The following is a 21,061-nucleotide window of genomic DNA, read 5'->3' as shown; positions in this document are numbered from 1 at the left end:
AAATGAGAAAGAAATGGACTATTGTTGCCATATGAACAAATACACCAACAGCTAAAGAGGAGAGGCAACACCCAAACACAGAAAAGACGGGGGGGGGGGGCGGGGGGGAAGAAATGCAACACACAAGCAGATATTCATACAAACACACGGCTGAATGTACACAAAAGGCACAGACAGAGACAGGGCTGTGTGGCTGCACCCAAAACCTCTTTTATCTGGCATTGCATTAAGAATGTATGACTGTGATTTTCATATAATGTGTGTCATATCACAAAGTGGCAGGTTTTCCAATTGTCCAATAATGATCTATTTGCCAATTCAATACTACTGAAGAAGAGACGGCAGGCAGACGTAAAATGAATAAAACATTGAATGGAGGGATCGTGACGGTTCTATTTCTATCTCCCTTTCTCTCTCTCTCTCTCTCTCTCTCTCTCTCTCTCTCTCTCTCTCTCTCTCTCCCTGAGAAAGTGTCGAAGAAGACTTGTGTGCAATTGGGGTAAAATCAGTACTTGGACGGTTGCCTGAGTTTGTGTGCACATTGCATTTTTCTGTTCTCTTTATCTCACACTAGACGCCTACGATGCACACTTTCACAAGCAAAGCAAACGTCTTCTCGCATCTGCTCTCTTGTTTGTTAAGATAGTTTACTGGCAATATTCACGCTGGCTGGTGTACACTGTATCCACGGCTAATTAGCTAATGCCATTGGAGTCCAGAGCCTTGCGCTAAATATAAATATAGGATAAAAATGTGAACCTCTTAAGTGCAAATTCACTGTAAGGTATATTAAGTCGGGGGTGTTGGTGTTTCTTTAAAACAAGGATTATCCTGTTTTTGGGGGAGAGAAAAAAAAAAGGAAGACAAAAAAGGTGTGATCTTCTCATTTAGAGAAGGGGATGAAATGTGTGCAGAGAAATGAAAAATAAAAAGACATCAGGCATTATCACTTTTAAACTTTTTTTTTATTATGCAGGTTTGAAATAAAAGAAGCATTGTGACACAAAGAGATGCTGCCGGTAAGGAAAATAAAGGAGCAGCACCTAAAATGTAAAAAACAAAGAAATAATCATTGTTGTGGTCATCATCATTTTTTATCAAACCAAAAGAGAAAAAGAAAACAATAAAATAATAATAAAAATACACCTCCATTGTAAGAAGCAAAAGTGATTTTTAATTTCTTTCATAAATAAGAAAACCTGTCAAATGGCTGATGGGCAACTAGCGAAAACAATATATTGATAACCATTTAAAATATTTATCATTACTGGCTTTACAAATAAAATAACTACAATTGGCAGGGTTTTTCTTTTTTTTTTACACAAATTAAAATGTTATAGTTCTGTAACAACTAAAACTGAAATTATGCTACAGTAAAGAGATAAAAACATGTCTTTGTCAGCAAAATGCATTTCTGTTAATCACACAAAAGTTAAAAAGATGAGATCAACACAACCAAACACCAACTAGAAACTTATAAAAATCACTGTAATGTGGATGTGATGGCTCCATTCACATATTTCATTACTTCACTTCTGCATGTCGAGGAGACAAAATCGACATTATGGTCAGACAAAATAAGAAAAGGGATGGTGGGGGGGCATTTTGAGGCAATATCTTTTTTTTCTTTTTTCTTTTTTTTACCTGCAACATTATATCTCATTTTATCTCACACCGTTTCTTTCTCTCTTTCCTCTCTATTTCTCACCTGGCTCTTTCCATTTAATGATCTGCAGGACACATATTGTGTATTCAGTTTTAGATTGAACTTTATTGGAAAAAACACACCAGTGAGCACAGATTTAATGCAAGAACGAGAGTGTGAAATACTCTTCTGAAATCCAGCTGCACAAGGCTGTTAAAATTCACGAGAAAGACTCGAACACTGAGACAGTCTTGCACGCGAGTGTGTGCCCGTGCGCATACACACATACACACTCAACTGCACGCGTCATGAATGGGTTACATTCTAACGTCCAGACATACGCACACGCACGCACGCACACACACACACGCACAGAATGACTTACATGTAATATTAAAGAAGAAACAAATCTATCTGGACTTTCAATTCCCAATTTGATCCCATAAAAGTGATATTTACAATCACACTGTGACAGCTCAGTAGACCTCAACAGGTCTTTAATATTAAAAAAAGATTCTTTTGTTTTGTTTCTTTTCCCCATCCCAGCTTTTTGTATTAATTTGCAGGCCCTTAAGCAAAGCTACCATAACATCAAGGCCTGCGCTGAACCTACTAGAAGTTAATATTTCTCTACAGTACAGGGCCCACCGCTTATTGGCAAAAAAAGAAAAAAAAAGGAACAATTTTGCAAGCCAGAAATAAATAAAACAGCAACAACAACACAATAAAAAAAGAAAAAAACAAAAGGAAATTAAGATGATTAAAGAAGAGAATGAGTTTTTTTTTCTTCTCATTCTAATTAAAGCTGGATGGGGTCCCTGAGGGGACTTTGATGGTGACACAAAGAGGAGTGCTCTACAGCCCAGCCTGTATCAGAGCGGGCAAATAGACACACAACTCAGAAGGAGGTGGGGTTGGTGGGGAGCAGGAGAGGGTGGGGATGGGGACTTTATAAGTGCTTGGCAAATTTAAACAGCAAGAGGACCGCTAATACATTAAGTGGTACAGACAGTAGTCATCTAGTCAAAAAACTCTGGTCACAAATTCCTCTAAAACTGAGAGAAATAATAGTTACACTGACAAAAAAAGGTTGTGGTTGTGGTGGTCATGGTGTTTGAGAGGCGGAATGTGTGTGTGTGTATGTGTGTGTGTGTGTGTCTGCGTGTGTATGTATGTACATGTATGTAAGTGTGCATTGAATGTAAGTGTGTCCATCAGAAGAAGGTTTGGGGGGGAGGGGGGAGGGTGGGGGAAGTAAGAGTGAAGAGAGAGTGGAGGAGGGATGTCAAGGGTGAGAGAAGACTCCTCTGTGTCGTATTTGTCGACGGGAGTATGATCTTCAGTTTCAGGTGAGGTAGAGTGGCTTGTCCCTGCCTATCATGCTGCCACTGGAGGGAGAAAAAAAACACCCAAAACAAATGGACACCAGTTAGATTACACACAAAGAAACAACAGCAAACAGGAGTAGGATTACACATACAAATGAGAAAGATATAAATTGTGGAATAGTTTCCTCTGTTTGCAAATACTGAGTCCCTAAAGGCCACAATTTATGCTTGAAAGCTGATTCGCATAACTTATTCTAACCAATCCCTGTAAATAAGCCAAACATTTCTCTGTACTTTAGCATGACTGGCACTGTAGACTCACAATATCTTCCAGTGCTGCAGGACTGAACAGCCTGCCAAAGCGTTTAGTCCAACAACAGTGAAAAGTTGTGTTAGGAACATCTGTTTTTTACCACTGTCTGACAAACACATGACAAGCTCTATTATCTCACCATTACCTCTCCAGCTGTCTCCCCTGTCTCACTAGAATGGAGCTGACAATTTTCAACACTTACGTTGTGAAGGCAGTGGGAGAGACGTCTGACATAACTATATATGCTTATTTCTTAGGGAGCTCTAGTTTTAAGACTGGTATTGTAACACATCTTTTTTTTTTTTAAACAAATTTAACCTCAGTCTGGAGAAAAAATGTAAAAAGATATTTTGTCTTTTACATTCAAGCCTGTGAAAAACATGTCAATAAAACAGTTGTGTGTGTTCCTACTGACCTGCAGTGGTTGCCACACTCCCGATTGCAGTATTCACTGTCCCAGTCATGGCTCTGACCCACTCCGGGGCCCTGACCAGGGCCAGGAGCTCCTGGAGACTGGGAACCCCCAATGCTCTTCTGATACTCTGACTGGAGATGGGAAAACCCCTGAAGAAAAACAGAGACTTAATGACAATTTATACTTTAGACTACATATTAAAAAAAACAACAAAAAAAAACATTTTGGAGGTGCAACTGTATCTCAGTTAGCTACCTGCTGCCCAGGAGGAGGGGAGTGAAGAGAGGCCTGCAGCCCCATCTGGTGAGAGATGATTGGCTGGGACTGGACCTGCTGCATGCGGATAGGCTGGTTGAGGAGCGAGCTCTGGTGCAGGGACAGCTGCTGGTGGGGGTGAAGGGGTGGGCTGATCTGGAAGGAGGAAGGGGGAGAGGCACTAATGCTGGGCAGCATCTGCGATTGGCTGAGCGTGTGGCGAGGGGCGTGTCCTGCGTAGCTCTGCAGGTCGGTGAGAGGGAAGGCGCCGGGTCCCAGGTAGGGTGATGACGGCTGTGGAGGGGGTGGCACGCTGTACAGGGGTGGGTTGGCTGGCATCATATGTGGAGAAGCCTGGCCTGTTTGGGCACTTTTTGTCTCCACGGGGTCATTGTATGTCTGTAGAGAAAGGAGGAACATTTTCACACTCATTGCAATAATACCTTAATCCTTAAAGGATCACTCCAGTTAATCACAACAATCCTCTTTCTGTAGACAGACAGGTTTATTGTGCAATGAGGGATTATTACTGACATTCCAGATGTGTCCACTCTCAGATTTACTTCCATATAAAGTGAGTTAGATAATCTAGCTAAACTGTCTGATTGTGTGATCGCTCATGTATCTTGCCCTGGTTGACTTTGTTTTATTGATGTTGCCATATTTCCAAATCTCTGCAATTACTTTGTTGAGCATGGCGTTGTCATAACCATCAAGAACAAAAAACAAACCTACAAAAACAAGACCCAACTTGTAATAAACTAAACTATGAACTACCTTTCTAGGAAAAATCATATATCCACTGAAACATTAACAGTGTGCACCTTGCTGAGGGGCTTATCTGATAGTCAGAACTAATAATAAAACTCTCTGAATTTCAGTTCTTATTCAGCAAATGTTCACATAGTAATTTGTAAGATTTGCATTAGATCATCTTTGATGTTAAGAAGAGATAGCTGTAGTTTTGCACTGCACTCCTAATAAAATAAACTGCAGTCAATCAGTATAGCCAGTGACCATGTATCCAAAGTGTTTATGCTACATACTGATAGCATAACACTGTCATATAAATTATAGTATGTGCAATGTTAGCAGTATGCAATTTTAGCTTTACATACATCTGAGTGTGCATGCAGACATTAAGTATGGGCATTGATGGTGACCATATTGTTAAAACTGTCCCATAATTCTTTGTATCTTATAATTCCTATAAAGACAACCCTCTCTATGACAATGAAGCAGCATGAGAGCAGCAGCTGGCATTGGTTAAACTATATTTCAAAGATAATGACTTAAATGATTTCATTTATGATAAAAAGATGCTATCAAAAACATCAGTGCTCCTCTTTTAAGAAACTTTTGTTTGATGTTAAAATCTAAACTTAAACGGTCGTGCATACTGCATGCTATATGCTGAATAATGGACACTGATTCTATACTATTCACTATAGTACTGTGAACAGCCATTGTGGCTAATGCTACACATGGGCTTGCTCATTTCTTTTATTATTTATTATTTATTTATGTCCTTCACTGTTAATGCTCTGAGACGTGACACACACACACACATACACACACACACACACACACGCACACACACACACACACACACACACACAGACACATACATTCATTCTGCAGGTCTTTCTGTCTCCATTCCTTTCATGCAGTGGCGTATGTATGAAATACATCCAGTGTTTCTCATTAACTGTCAAGCTGGCTGGAGTGATGTGTGGTGGCCTGCTATTTAGTAATGGCTCACATCCATCCCTCTGAACCCATGAAATAATCAATGGAATTGGATGGAGGGACGGATAAAGCAGAGGGACAGATATGTTTGCAGGGCCAAGTGGAAAATGAAATACTGAAGAAATTGTGCGAAGGGAGAGGGAACGAGTGAGAGGATGAACATGATTTGTTGCACCTTATTTGACTTTAAGGTGGGGGGGGGATCCAGTTAACTGATTTCATATCCATCAGAGGAAAATTATATACAGTAAAAGAGAGTTTATATGGATTAGAACATTTATGAAATTATAAAGGGTCAGAATTTTCCTACATAGTCTACGCTTTTTTAATTAAGATTTTTTTTTTTGGTCTCATTATGTGCATTGGATTTTTTTGATTCAAATGACTAGAAGAGAAGAGTGTGGCATACAGTGGGGAGCAATCAAACTTTTGTATTTTCTTCTCCTCCTAAACAAACTGACATGCGTCACAAAACAAAAAGGCAACAGGTGCACGCTGAAGATGTGAATCCTTCAAATGATGCTCCAATTACCTCCAATTCCTCCATTTGAAAAGACTCCTTCATTGGTAATTTAAAAAAAGAGAGTTGTGTTGAATCAGGAGATTCAGCTTTGCATTCAGATTGGCTGATCCTGAATGAGTGTGCGCTAGTTTGCAGGTTTATTTTTGTCAGTCAGTTTTTTGACTGGCAATCTACCAATGTATAGTATCAATCAAGCCTCTGTATAGGCGCTCTGACGTGAATGTCTAATTGCACCAAAGACAAGAGATGAGAATAGTCCTTTTAGTTGGAAGTATGCCACAGTGAAGAGGCTGATGAATTAACTATTCATGCCTTAATCAAGGTGCTTGTTTTCGGCCCATGAGCATGAGAGGAAATGTGGTGCTGTGCAGAGGGGAGGAAGGAGGATGGGGGGCGAGGGTGGGGGGAGAGGAGGAGCTTGGTATATGCTAATGCAATTTAGAGTTGTGTTTCAAAAACAATGCAGAAACAGAGAAATGAAAAGCAGACTGAAACGATTGAAACTTCCTTGTACTGTGATAACGATTATAGAGGCCTTGCAGATGTAAGATGTAAGATGATGGGGGATGGGTGTGGAGGATGTTGGGTGTCTACAAGCTTCCTTAATGTGGGTTTGGGTTTTATACAAACATGGATACGAATGTGTTAATGTTCTGGGCTAAACTGGAGTAACCTGCAGCAAAGAGAGAGCAGTAGATGTGAGCAAACCTCAGCCAACACATTAGTGACCCATCAGGGAGGACAGAATGGCCAGGTGGACAGCAAATCATGGGTAATGTCCACTTCTCTACTCTTACATGTGCACGCTGATGAACACACACACACACACACACACACACACACACACACACACACTGTTACTTTTCATTTCTCCCCAGGTTGCAAATCAGGTGTGTTTGAGGCCTAATTTTCACTGTTCTCCTCTGAGCACACAGACACACACAGACACACACACACACACACACACACACATATATGCACAAACATACTAACCCCTCAGAGCAGCGAGCGGACCCTTTCCTTGGAATAAGAGTGAGAGGAATTCTCTGTCTAATTTATCATCCCTTATATCGCTGCTGACCCATGTATATCAAAGACATGACCCCCGCGGTTACCTTGGAAACCAGACTGGCTCTGTAGGCGGCCAGGGCTTTCAGGTACTCCTTCTTAGCAGCCTCTGTTTTCCTCTTGTAGCTCTGCAGGAGCAAACACAACAACAACAACAATTGATTACAAGGTGATGCCAAAGGCTAAAATGACCCTGTGATCCACAATGACTGTTGCGGATGAGTTTTTGGGAGTCATGGTGTGATTGTGTGACCCGGCAATGATGAAAAACATATCAGATGCATTCATTCCACAGTTATCAAGTGAAGGAGATTTGACCATCAGTATAATATTGCTGCATTTGAATGATTCATTTCTTTAAAATACCCATTAAAAATGCTTGTGCGCAATAACATGAAAATGGAGTTTGAAATATTATGGAGCTAAATGAGAGGAGGGGAGCTGTTTGTCACTTTGTGTACTGTTTTTCAGTCTCTTCCTCTATTAAGGCTGTTGCTCATCTCTTAATCAGAGCTGATGTCCCAGCAAATCATTCAGACGTGGAAAAAAACCAAAATAAATAAATAAATAAAAGATTTCAAAACAGCATTAGCAAACAGGCAATCTCAAGCCTTCTGAATGCACCTCAAATGATGCATGAAGACAGGGAATTTGAGTTAATGTCATCACATGTCACTCACAAGCTCTTTATAGCTGCCACTGCCTGTTTGATGCGGGGAAAACAAGTTGCAAAAAGTCCACCCTTAAATCGATGAGGAAGACTCAAATCTCAGCTCCTCTCTGGGGCATTTTAATACGAAGACAGAGAGAGAGAGAGAGAGAGAGAGTTTGTATGTGTGTATGCGTTGGGTAATTACTGATCTTCAGTGAGAAGGCTGTCTGTGGCTGCATGGACGGGGTCAGTTCTTTCAAAGAGGTGGGGTAGAATAACCATTAAGCATTCATGTGTTGCCAAATGCACATGGGCTGGCAGCCGCTAACACATACAGTCAATAAACAAACAAACGCAGAGACATACACACAGAACAGTAAACAAACCGGAATGAGACGGATACAATCTCTTGCTCAAACAGCTGATGTTTATCCTCTCACTCATCCCTATTTACAATATTATTATTTCCCTTCTGTACTATACATTCAGATATTTTGGGAACAAGAGTGGATTCAATTAGCAAATCACTACACAAGAAAATAATTTAATAATAGAGAACAAGCCATAGATTTTCATTATAACAACAGTTAAACCCTATTAAGTAAGTTCTAAATAAAAAAAAAGTGACAACCTTACCCCTCACCCCTTAAATATTGATAGAGCCATGGCTGCCTCTTTAATGAACCCCAAACTACTCCCAGCAGCTTTAATTTCAAATTAATTTAACACAGCTAATGATTTGCGCAACGACGGATACTTTTAAATAAATTACCATGCCTAAGGATGTCTAATTATTCCAAAGTGAGTGGATTCATTAGCAATTGAAGCCGTCAGAGGCTGCAGGTCAGTATGAATTAAAAATAACAAAGCTGCAAGGGGAGAGCATATGCCTCCATCGTAATCCTGACACAGAGGTGTCCCGCCTGAATTAGCCCCTAATTGTACCTTAATGAAATGTTCTTGTTTGATAACCAGTTAATTACAGGAGACAATAACTCTGCACCCTGCTGACACTGAAGGGAGTGATTATCCCTACGACCGAAAGACCAAGCGACCGGTGAGTGGCGGAGGAGGAGGAGGAGAAGGAGGAGGAGGAGGAGGAGGAGAGGGAACTAATGGGAAGTAGACAGGCAGGAGGAGATATGAGAGGAGCTGAGAAGAGGACAGGAAAGTTAAAAACAAAAACCAAAAGAGAAGTGTATGTGAAAGGGAAACAAAAAGGCAGAAAAGTGATAGATTCTGTTGGATGGATACTAAACGTTAGCCTACAAGAGGAGTTTTAATTTCAAAGCCTGCCATTTAAACAAAGTGACAGTGCTCTTTTTTTCTTCTATCCCTGACCTTTCACCGATACACAACTCCCAACTCCAGCAGACTCAATTAAATAAAGCTAAGGTCTCTCCTCCCGCTATGCCCCAACTCCATTATCACTGTTCCTCCCCACTGCTGCAAAACTGAAAATTGATCTTAATCTTGAACAACAAAAACAAGAGAAATGTTGTTGTGTGTTTCTGGGCCAGCTTTAACATGTAGTCACCTTGAGGAATAACGCAGCCCAAATAAGGCATTGATCTTGCACTATAATGCAAAAGGCCTTGGGGAATTAAAAAAAATTTCTGTATGATGCGCAAGCTCAGAAAAAACATCTTAACAGAAAAGAAAATATGAACATAAACATGAATTAAAGAAAGAAAAAGGACTTTGTTCTAACCAACTCAAGGACGGCACCAGAGAATACAACAACAATGCGAGCAAAGTAGGGAAAAATGTGCACTGAAGCGCAAAAAACCCCCCCCCCCCAAAAAAACTGGAATCATAGGAATGAAACTTTTGATCGTTTCTTCAGTAAAACGGAGCAATAAAACACGCTGCCTTTTAATGCGTTTATGTGAATTCTGCTGCATGGTGTACTCGAGGAGCACTATAGGTAATTGGAAACAGGGGCCACGTTCTAGTTAAAACAAAGCTGTGTGTAGGGGAAGGGTTGTGTTTACATTCTGGTGCTCCTGCATGGCTCCAGAGGGTCTGACTATGACATTGTAGAACACACCTCATCGGTCCTATAGAGGTGACGTGATGTACGAGGGAAAAAATAAAGAAAAGGACTTTACATCAGAAACATATACACGCAGACACAGAAGAAGAAGAAAAAAAACGATCTAGAGCAGAGGGGGGATGTAAATTGAAGTTTTTATATTGAAAATGTTTAAAGTATGAGACCTTATCATTGAATGTTTTCACTCTAAATGCATTTGATGTATCTCTGGTCAGCAGCTGTGGATACAGTATGCTGTAATACATTCATAAGTGTCATTGTAGAAACCATGGACAGAAATGTTAATGTTGTAAGACTTGAATAAGTATTAACATGCAATAGCTGAATTGGTTACACTCAAATAAATACACGGTTATCAAGTTTATCCATTTGCTGTGCTGGAATAAGTGACACTGCTAGTCACTGAGAATAATTAGAGCAATCACAGCGTTATTGCCCAAACAGGGTACTACATTTCATTCTATAATGACATCATTACCTCAAGTTAATTATGTGTCTAGCGAGGTGACACGTTTGATTAAACACATGAATGCATAAACAAATCAAAAAATTAGCAGTGGAATGGTACAATAAATGGAGAGATTTTTAATGGTAGAATTGCCCCTTTGTTAGTTCCGTCTCCATTCCCAGGTAATACGGTGAAGGACAAATGCATTTAGGAGGGGGGGGGGTAGAGAGAGAGAGAGAGGGGGAGAGAGAGAGAGAGAGGGGGAGAGAGAGAGAGAGAGAGAGAGAGAGAGAGAGAGAGAGAGAGAGAGAGAGAGAGAGAGAGAGAGAGAGAGAGAGAGAGAGAGAGAGAGAGAGAGAGAGAGAGAGAGAGAGAGAGAGAGAGAGAGAGAGAGAGAGAGAGAGAGAGAGAGAGAGAGAGAGAGAGAGAGAGAGAGGGAGGAGGGGAGGCAGGGAGGGAGGAGGGGGGGAAAGAGGGAGAGAGCTTCATCTAGTGCTAAATCTAAGGTGAAAAAGAAGCCAGGACATAAAGGGTTAAGAAGCACAAACAATAACATTTCAGGAGCAGATGTCCTTGAGGCAAAACCAAGGACAAGGCAATTGCTAATCTTGTATTCCCAGCATGATCAAATCACCAGGCAACAGATATAAATAAAAGGACAGGAAATGAGGAATTCACATTCAAGGGTGTCAGCGACGAAATGAAGATTCATGGTGAAGAGCCCCGGTGAAGGCGGCAAAAATTAACTGCAAATAAAAGGGACAGACGGCCTCCAAAGTCCAGCGTATAAAGTAGGTTTGGTGGGAGAAAAACACACACATGCTAGATAGGGTCTAGTCGACGGTGGCTGAGGCTGAGGAGAATGGGCTGCACTTTGTCATGGAGACAGGTGCTTTTATTTGACACCCAATAGGCTGTGCCCTGACGGGTATTCTAAAAATATGAGTCTGCGCATGATCATCAGACTGTCTCGTTTTCCATTCATTTCACACCATCATTTGTTACCACAAACACACAGAAACACCTTTGACTTTGTCTGTTGGTCTGGAATGCTAAAATGAAATGGAAAATGTGCAGGACGGAAATGCTGTGAACTGCAATAAATGTTGCTGCAGTCACATATGCAAAGGTCAGGCGGTACTAAAATTAAATTGACTCATGAAAATATTCTTGGAAATGTGTTCTACAGCTGATGGAAACCAAACTTTTCACTTCTTTCAATATATGCTTTTCACTCTCGAAGTCTAATTTATAGCATATACAAGATCTCAAGGTTGTTTCTACCTGGGAAACATCAAGTAAATGACTCATGAAGGCAATTGTTTTCAAATGAGCTTCAAAGCTTACCCATTACATGTGTTGTGCGAGTTGACATTATAGAAGATGGGGGCAACTATCTCATTTAAAAACAAAATTTTATAATTTTCTTGCACTGCACCACTATTCTACCTCATAAATACATATTGTCATGCAGTTTTAGTATATAATAAACAAATGATGTTGGTAACAAACCTAAAATTGGGTTTCTTTAGGCCACTGTGATACATACAGTATGTGGAATATGATATTTAAAGCATGCTAATATGCTTACAGCTGAACTTGACTGCACTTTCAGCCGTGTTCGTTCTACTTTAAGGACATAATATTATGACAAGCAGTACCAGAAGCCTACTTCTTAAAACCATGTAGCGCCACTGGAAGAATAGACAGAATATTTATAGACATAGATAGAATCAGAGTTTCACTTTGGCCACAGTATAAAAACCAAGAGACTCATCAAGCTGTGAATGCTCAACAGAATTTACAGTATGTGTGGCGTACCTTTTTGTCTGACCATGACCTAGAAATCTAAAAACGGGGTGCTAGAGTGGTTTTACACATTTCCCACTTGTACTTAATAAATACGTGCGTTGAGTCACACTGGTGGTTATGTCAGCTATAGTCTGTCCAGTACAGTGAAGTGTCATAACTAACCGAAATGTGTAAAAATACTGTAACTGACACCTTAAATTAAACAACCAAAAAACTAGCTTCAAGCAAAAGGTTCAAATTTTGTAAGCACTTACAGGTTGTCCTCATTTAAAGGGGACATATTATTGTTTTGGGGATTTTCTGTTTCTATACTGTCATGATGTCAGATGTCTAAACATTGTCAAAGCTGCTAAACTTGAGGTGAACATAAGTAAAAATGCTCCCTGTCTGCTCTGAACACTTCATTTGCAATGTTTTTTCTAATTCTGTTTTGAGTAGTAGTTCATGACTAGTTTGTTATGTCCACATATTTCAGATAAGATTTTGGCTTGAAAACATAGGATGTATTGGAGAAGCTGATATTTTGAGTAAAGAATGAGAAAAATAGGTGAATCCTACTACTTCTGTTTGTTTATGTAACCTCCAGATGCCCAGATACAAGCAGAAATCTCTCAAGGGGCAGCTTCTTGAAGCTAACCAATCAAAACAGTGGGCTCATCTGAAGGAGGGCCTAAAAGAGACAGGAGCTAAAATGATCTATTTCAGAGGCTGAACTGGGGGGCTGCATAAAGAGCCAGTATACAATGATTAAGTTTTCTTTTAAAACTGTAAACAATGCAAAGATATTCCAGTAGAGCTCAAGAATAAACATATAGACTTGAAGATATATGCATAATATGTCCCCTTTAAAGCAAGAATATGGAACTTCCTGATCAGTGGCCACTGTACAGTAGTGCAGTAGAGGGTAATAAAGTCAGTTAGTTGTCATTTGTTGGAAGAAGAATAAAGAATAATGCATTACTTTGTAGAACTGATTTAAATACAAAGGTCAAGTAACAGTAAGTAATCCATACTCTCAATATCTACCCAATATCTATCTCCGTACCTGTTTCTGCTCCTCTCCAAGTCCATCCCACATGGAGGCTACTATCTTGGATACGTCTCCAAAGGTGGCGTTGGGATTCTGTCCTTTAATGGCTGCCTGGGTGTCTCTGAAGAACAAGGCGTAGGCTGACACAGGCTTTGTAGGCTCATTGGGATCCTTCTTCTTCTTCTTTTTCTGGGGTTTGGGCTTGGGCTTCACCATCTCTGAAGACGGCCGCTTCTCACCCGTGATCTGGAAGACCATCAAGACACAAAAAAACCAAAACAGTTTATTGACACTGCTGGAACTGGTTCCACCAATCTAACCTGTAACCTTTGAGTGAATAATTGCATCTGTGATGAATGCTCGTAACATTGGGTCCAGGTGAAGCTTGTAAACTTCATTAAAGCCCTAATTCAATACTTCTGTTCAACAGCCGTCTAGTCAGCGTTTGAATATTGCAGCAATGTTTCACCACACTGGTTGACAGCAGCCTTTTTTTTCTCGGCTTACTTTCTCAAAAATAACATCTGTTAGTTGAATTTATCAAACCTTTTCAAATCTTTATTTTTCAGTTGTTCAGCAAGTCATGAATTCTGACTTTTCATGCTAGGGGTGAAAGGAATTTTAAATCGCCTGCTGTATCTGCGCTGGCTTTGATGTGGTCTCGGAATGAATTGGAGAGAGCAAATGGAATTACTTACTGATAGGAGAGATGGTAATCATTTTTATTCACATACACATAGAGAAGCAAAGCAGAGATGTATAGGCAGGGTTCTTTTTTTTTTAAACTAAAGGATCCCCCTCCTTGTAATACTGCATCCCTGTGAGCTAGCATTTACATACACCAATGAATCTGAAACACAGTGAATGTGGCAGATTCAATTATACACTCATTCACATTCCCCTGATAAAAATGAAACAAATCCACTGAGACATTGGTTGGTGGGCAATTTATGGAAGCAGTTTTACAGATTTACATAATAACAAGTATCTTTCTCTTCTCATTTAAATGAATGAGTGATTCAAATGAAGGAGTGGTAGCTCAGACTGGATACAACTCTCAGGACTTGATAAACAAATGTCAACAAATTTGATACACCTTTTTTTTTTTACTATCTACCCTAAACTATTTCTCAAATTTGCAAATAAAGGAGGTCCGTGCATCATAGACAGAAAATACATACTATTTCTTGAATTACTTCAGGGAATTTGTAGCAGGTGTGACATTTAGCTGACAAAAATACCATGTTGGTAATGGATTGTCAACAAATTGCAAAAGTGTAATTTAGAAAGAAATGTGTCTGAGTGTAAAATTATCAAGCACAAAAGAACCAAGAGAAGATTGTGTTGCTTCTAAGTGTGAATTAGATTTTGAAAGCTTGAATGTTGCTTTTGATTTAATTGTGCAGCTGTGAATGAAGACATATGGGCGAAAAGAGAAAGTAAAAGGTTGGTTTCTACAATTCCATCATTCACTAAATATCTCAAAGCAAATATCTCCTCAAATGTGACATAAACCTGCACTGCATCATTACATAGAAAACCGTGGCTTCAGCTCCATCTACTTTCAACAAAACTATACAACCATGTTAGTTTTCCAGCCAACCACATAAAACAAGCACAGGCATGGTTAACACCGCAGTTAGCATGCGAACCATCTCAAGAGAAGCGCTGCCGAGCCCTCGCCTGTCCCTCCACCACTACAAGCCAGACAAGCATTGCCACATCTGTACCTTCAAATGAGGATCACTCTCCTCTTCCTGATTGGAGCTTGAGGGGGAGGGTGTGGCCGATTTACTTCCGGGAGGTGAGGGGGAGCCATGAGGCAGTGCACTCCGGCTGACCTGAGGGTTTAGCTGGGACAGTGCACTCATGGGGTTGGGCAGTATCGGAGGTGAGTTGTTTATCAGGGGGTGGTTACGGGCGGGGTCATAATGAGAGCCGTCTGGGTGCTGGTGATGGTGTTGCTGTTGGTGGTGGTGCAAAGCCATCTCCTGCATCTGGGGTGAGAGAAGAATACCAGCTTTACTACCTTCTCTTCTGCTCAAAGAAATAAAAGTAGCCAATCAGCCAAATATGCAAATACTTTACAGAGGAGACAATATTTTTAAATTTGAGAAAATATGGAAGTTGGATAAAAATTTTAAAATGAGGGAACTCTGTCTGTTGAAAGAAACAAAACAGACCAAAAAACCCCTCTTATTAGTCTCTCTGTTGAACTGAGGCTGGTTCTCCATTTTCTTTCATACATATTATTTTCAGATTTATAGGTTTGTGGCCAGGCTTATTAATTGTTTACCTTACTTCAACACTAATCATCAGCAGCAGAGTTTGAATACTGGGAACAAAGTAATTATTAAGCTAACGACAGTATCTCACTAAAATCCTCTCAACTCAAACCAACCACGACAATTCACAGGAACTTCACTTAAAATCACTTCAGAGCATATGCATGTACACTGAGAACACTACACCACAATGGACTTATGAAAAGGCCTGTTTGTGAAAGTGTTTTGTTTGGAGGTCAAAAAGAAACAGCACAAGTTAGATGTTTACTGAGTTGCAGCACTAGAGAAAACAAATATGTAAAGTATAAATGGCACTTTTCTTGTTAATTTATGATTTGCTATAAGCTTAAGACATAAAAAATTAAATTCTCTGTGCCATATTGAATTGCATTGCATCATTTGTTTGCATCATGTTGAACTGCACCATATTGTGTTGAATCAAATCATGTCAGTTCACACAGCATGACAGTAGTAGTGAATCTTATCATATTGTATTGATAGTTGCTTCTTATGCATCTTAAAGGTATCTTATGCATATGCCTATAATGTAGTATACATACTAAATACTGTCATTTTTAAGCTGTGCTGTCAATGGATACTAATCTCTCACAAAGCAATACATTAAAAAAAATGGCTGAGCTGCTTATTGCTACATTCATTGTGAATGTAGGTGAGAAAGCTCCAGAAACAAACATGAAGAGTTAAATCCATATTAAATACATACTCTATAATGTCCTGTTGGTATGAAGTAGTACAGTATGTCATTTTTTGTATACAAGCTGCCAAATCAATATACCATGAAAAGCAAAAGGTATGGGTTTAGGACAGACCACTTGATTTTCCATCATGTGGTTCTGGCTGGAGCGTGATGTTGGATAAGAAAGCAGCCATCACAACAGCTCACTGAAATAAACGTAGACAGCTGTCAATCAAGCTAGTCAACCCTAAAATTTCATTTAAAATGATAATGTGTTTTCAAAATTGTAGGCAGAACACACACTTGAAGACTTAAAATCAACTACCGAGAGACCAATTTATGAAATACATTAAACTTTGCATCTTAATAAAAAACTATTGATTTTTCACACCTACTGTACCAGCTATTAAGGGAACTGTGTTTTCAGGCAGTTGGCTTTGCTTCAACATTTAGCCATGGTAACACACAGGCCCATTATGACTTAACTCAAAATCACATACTTTTTCAAGGGAGTTCTCCATTACAAGTAGTGGTACATTTACTGTAGTAATGTATGAGTTTTACTGACTTCTATTAGCAATCATTAGGAAATACAACAAGTACAGCCCCTACAAGGTCCTCGAGACACAGGAGGAAGACCTCAGTTCCAACTTCTTAAATTTATGTTTTGAGAAGAATTTCAGCACCTGGCAGAGGAATTATTGAGTCAATGATATTGATGAACAACTCTATCAACCTCTTGCAGATATATTGTGCTCACTGTGTGCTATGAAGGAGAAAAATATTACCTAATGCCACGTTAAACAACATCTTTTGCAACATTTGGGTCCAGAAATAGAAACAAGAATGGTGCTCGCAGCTGGAGTATGACCCCCACACAGAGAACACCCTTCAGAATGATTACAGAATCAGACTCTTGCAAAGTCCTGCTCTTAGCAGTTTTAAAAGATCTTCAATAATAACTACATCAAAAGCTTTTCTTCAAGATTCATCAGGACATAACACGAGGACCGACCAAAGGATGCTTTTAAAGCAGGCATAAATGGGAATGTTTGGCAATTTACAGATCAGAAAGTGATGAACTAGCATTTGTTAGCTCTTTTAAACATGCATGAGTTAAATAATACATTACACATTAGTGCAGAGCTAAAAAGATCAAATTGAAAGGGCCCAAGCATATGAGGTCTTGATAAACACGAGTGGAGGTTCAGAGATGAAGGCTCGGCTCTCTAATCATAATTGGTCCCAGTAGATTTCTAGAATAAAAATGCACAACAAAGTAATGTTGTACGAGGCTCTGACCTGCTTTAAAAACTCATAATATTCACACGACATTAGATTCCGTGTTTGCCTCAGCAGCTGCTCACAAAAGGCAGCCATGAACAAAGACATTCCTTTTGCATTTCAAATAAGCGCTCCCAACCAACCTCCCCCATCCAGAGCAATCTCCAACTTCCAATCATAATTCAAAACACCATCACTACACTTCTTAAAACATAGGGAAACAGTTTCACCAAAAGAAGTAGTACGACGGAAAAAAGAGAGAGACAGAGAGAAAGAAGTAAAGGGGAAAGAGAAGGAAATAGAAATCCATTAATTTTCCATTTTCCATGGGCTTGCTCTTTAAGGGTCCTCACAAACCAAGAAGCATTGAAAAACCAATTAATCAAACATGAATGGCCTATCATAGCTATAGCAGACGCATTTCCATAGCAACAGCCTCCCGGCAAAATTGTCACCCTTTAATCTGAGCCACACCATGTTTAATATAAACAAGAAGGAGACGCGCAGAGCAGAGGAGTTCACCGGGGGAAGGCACCACCGTACTGTGGGTAAAGGGTGTCGACCTTGTATTTGTAGATAAACCTTCGATCACTAACACTTTGAGTGACAGATTAAGAAAATAAAAACCTACATTTATGTCCCTATTGTAAGTCATTCCTTTGAGACCTTATCTTGCAAATTGTACCTTACTCTTTATGTTATGATGAAAAACATGCAAATTCAAATGCATTTGTTGACTTGTTTTGAATCAAACATGCATTTTCTCTGCCATTATTCATATTCACACTCTTTCATAGCATTTACTCAATTTTCATCAAAGCTGAGTGTTATGTCCTAAACTAATGAGGCAGTTAGTCATCAGAAAATAGAAAAACATCAAGCATTGCATTCCAGTGTAGGTCGATGAAGCTTACTGATGGAGTTGCAGTAGTTTTTGTAAAATATATACATATCATTCAGGCAAAAATATATAAATTCTGTACAAAAGTGTGTATTGCCGTAGTATAGTTACTAAAAGCAGTGTGCAACCAGCAATAACATCAAAAAGACTAGTCCTCATTACTCAAAACATTCCCAATGTGATAATTTCCTTCTAATTCATTCCTGTGTCCTTTTTAAAATGTCTGTGAGTACTTTTAGTTGTCACTTTAACCTGTGTGAGACAGAAAGAGCAAGAAGTTATCACATAGTGCCATCAAGCCGGTGCTAAATAAAGCGAGCAGCAGACGGCTGTACAAATATTATGAAAGAATCTGACAAAGGTTGCCGGTTGCCATAGGTACTGTATGCTAATTCCTAATGGTATCATCCAAATGCCTGGCCGAAAGTGGGGGGAGTGCAGAGCGCTGGTCACTGCTCTCTGCTCTTTGCCTTGAGCTTGACTGACTTTTCATACACTCTAGTTGATAGTCTGATACTGTTTTTGTTTCTGAACACATAACAGGACATTATGCTAATCAAATCTGGGTGGTGATGCAACATAAAAAGTATGTTATAAATCATGTTTGGAGTGCAGTGAATGTGATGGATGTTTATAAGTTGCTGAAACTAATATTGCAGGTATGCCATAACCCAGCAACCAACATATTTGGCACTTTGCACATTCTCATGCTGCGTTTTAGTTTTGATTTATTTCATAATTGAACTGAAAATATTACCAGAATAACAAACAAGTTGAGCAGAACATTGGTCTACATTTATTTATTACATTTATTATAATGTTAGTGATGCAGTCCGTTGGGTATTGTCATTGCTGTGCTTAACCTCAAGCAAGTTAATTGTGTGTTGAAAAGCCACAGGAGATCAGAATCCCTGATAAACATGAGTTAAAGGGAGAGGAAAGGAAAGAGGACACAGGAACAGAGAGAGAGAGAGAGAGAGAGAGAGATAAACAGACAAAGAAGAGCAGAGAAAAAAAATACAGAAACTGCAAAAGAAAAATAGACCACATGACCCAAGTACTAGAATCCATCTCCAAAGTTAGCCAGGGACAGTTAGATATTGCTTTTCGGTGATGAGCAGCCAGGCAGACCTAAACTGTGATGTAAAGCTAGGAAACTCGGTGTGAACGCGTTTCTTTGCCATCGTTACGCCTGTCGTGTTTGTATTCACATCTTGTACATCATAGTCAAATGGGAGTCAAATAACAAAGGCTTTCCAATTATGTGTAGCACATTGTGTGTGAGATGGAATATCACAAAGCCATTGTTCCCTTGCTGCTGCTGACCTTACCTTTGAAATGGTTTCACGGCCGCTCCAATTGCCTGCACCATTTGATTTAGCTAAGGGGATTTGACCACCAGCACAGAGATGAGAGAAGGGGAGAAGAGAGCCCTATACAGCTACAAGGAGAAAGAGGAGAGATTCAAACCAGAGGAGGGTAAAACAGCTAACCTTGATCCGTCCTCATGATGATTATAACAGAGTGGCATCTGTTTCATCATTTAAATAAGCGGCTTGATTGCTATGCAAAATTTTATTGCCCAGGCATCATAATAAACCAGTCTCTCGATGCTACAGAATAAATAAATGTTGTGGTCATGTTTAAACTTATTAGCACCATCCAAAACAAATCTTCAAACTCTGTCACTTTTTAATGCCTTTGTGCCTTCTGTAGTGCTGAGGTCAATTCACTTTCACTTTACTTCAAAATCTAAATTGAATCTGACATTTTTCCTACAATGTTGCATGGTGTTATTCCCTATTTGGATTTTAAACCTGCTGAGCTGTTTTAATACACTATCAGACTACACTATCATACCCTTTCTCCATCCCATCCTGCCTTGTTTGAATACACAGTGATCAATGCCTCTGTGAGTCCTGGGACTTTTCCTTCCTCACTGCCTGCTTGACTGGAGCCATCTTGTTTAGAGTGATGGCTCACTCTCACAGGTTCACGGCTGCTATTGTAAAATCACCCAGCGTTTAATTGAAACAAATGACTATAATAATAGAACATTATCCCTGCAGGCACCCAGCCATGACAGCTTTAATTAGAGGCGCGTTCAAGACTGATCCTTCAAAAGCACAGCCGCCGAGCAACACGGTGGTAAACACGCCGTTAGGTAGGGAGCCAACCCTGGGCCTCACAGCCCTCAAAGCTACTTCTCATTCACCCTGAGGGCAAAGCACTAACAACTCTGTTCCTCAAAGAGCCTTCGAGCCGCCACCCCCGCCCTCCCCTGCTCACTCTCCCCCCTCTCTGTCTCTTTTGCTTCTCTCTCCCTTCATCCATGTCTTTGGTTTATCAAGCTTATATACAGTATACCCGGGAGGGTCATTTACACAAGCTGAGGAGAATTAATAAGAGAGTGGATTTATGAATCATACGCTACTTAAGTATGAAAGCAAAAGCAAAACGCTGCTTCTGCCTTTTTGTGACATCAGACAGATGCTAAGTAAGGAGATATGATGGGCAGCAGATGCTGGGGTGTTTAAGAAAAAGAAACACAAGGTTTTTAAAAATGTGTTAAAGCTTAATTGGATGCATTTTGAAAGTAG

At 39.8% G+C, this 21,061-nt stretch overlaps 1 protein-coding gene across 3 annotated transcripts in view; it reads right to left on the bottom strand.

The window, feature by feature from the left end:
• Positions 1–952: 952 nt before the first annotated feature.
• Positions 953–21,061, bottom strand: part of LOC128356041 (thymocyte selection-associated high mobility group box protein TOX-like) — a 115,124-nt gene continuing 95,015 nt past the window's right edge. For 2 of the 3 annotated variants that reach the window (XM_053316471.1, XM_053316470.1), the window contains exons 5-10: positions 15,025–15,291; positions 13,310–13,540; positions 7,344–7,424; positions 3,957–4,355; positions 3,702–3,850; positions 953–3,033 (exon numbers count right to left, since the gene is read on the bottom strand). In XM_053316471.1, the coding sequence (XP_053172446.1) occupies positions 2,991–3,033; positions 3,702–3,850; positions 3,957–4,355; positions 7,344–7,424; positions 13,310–13,540; positions 15,025–15,291 (1,170 nt within the window). In that variant the 3' untranslated portion in view covers positions 953–2,990. The remainder of the gene's footprint in view (positions 3,034–3,701; positions 3,851–3,956; positions 4,356–7,343; positions 7,425–13,309; positions 13,541–15,024; positions 15,292–21,061) is intronic. The other variant, XM_053316472.1, reaches the window with a different exon arrangement.

This window comes from Scomber japonicus, chromosome 3 (assembly GCF_027409825.1).
Source record: "Scomber japonicus isolate fScoJap1 chromosome 3, fScoJap1.pri, whole genome shotgun sequence".
Lineage (NCBI taxonomy): Eukaryota > Metazoa > Chordata > Actinopteri > Scombriformes > Scombridae > Scomber > Scomber japonicus.
This window is presented reverse-complemented; position numbering and strand designations above follow the sequence as displayed.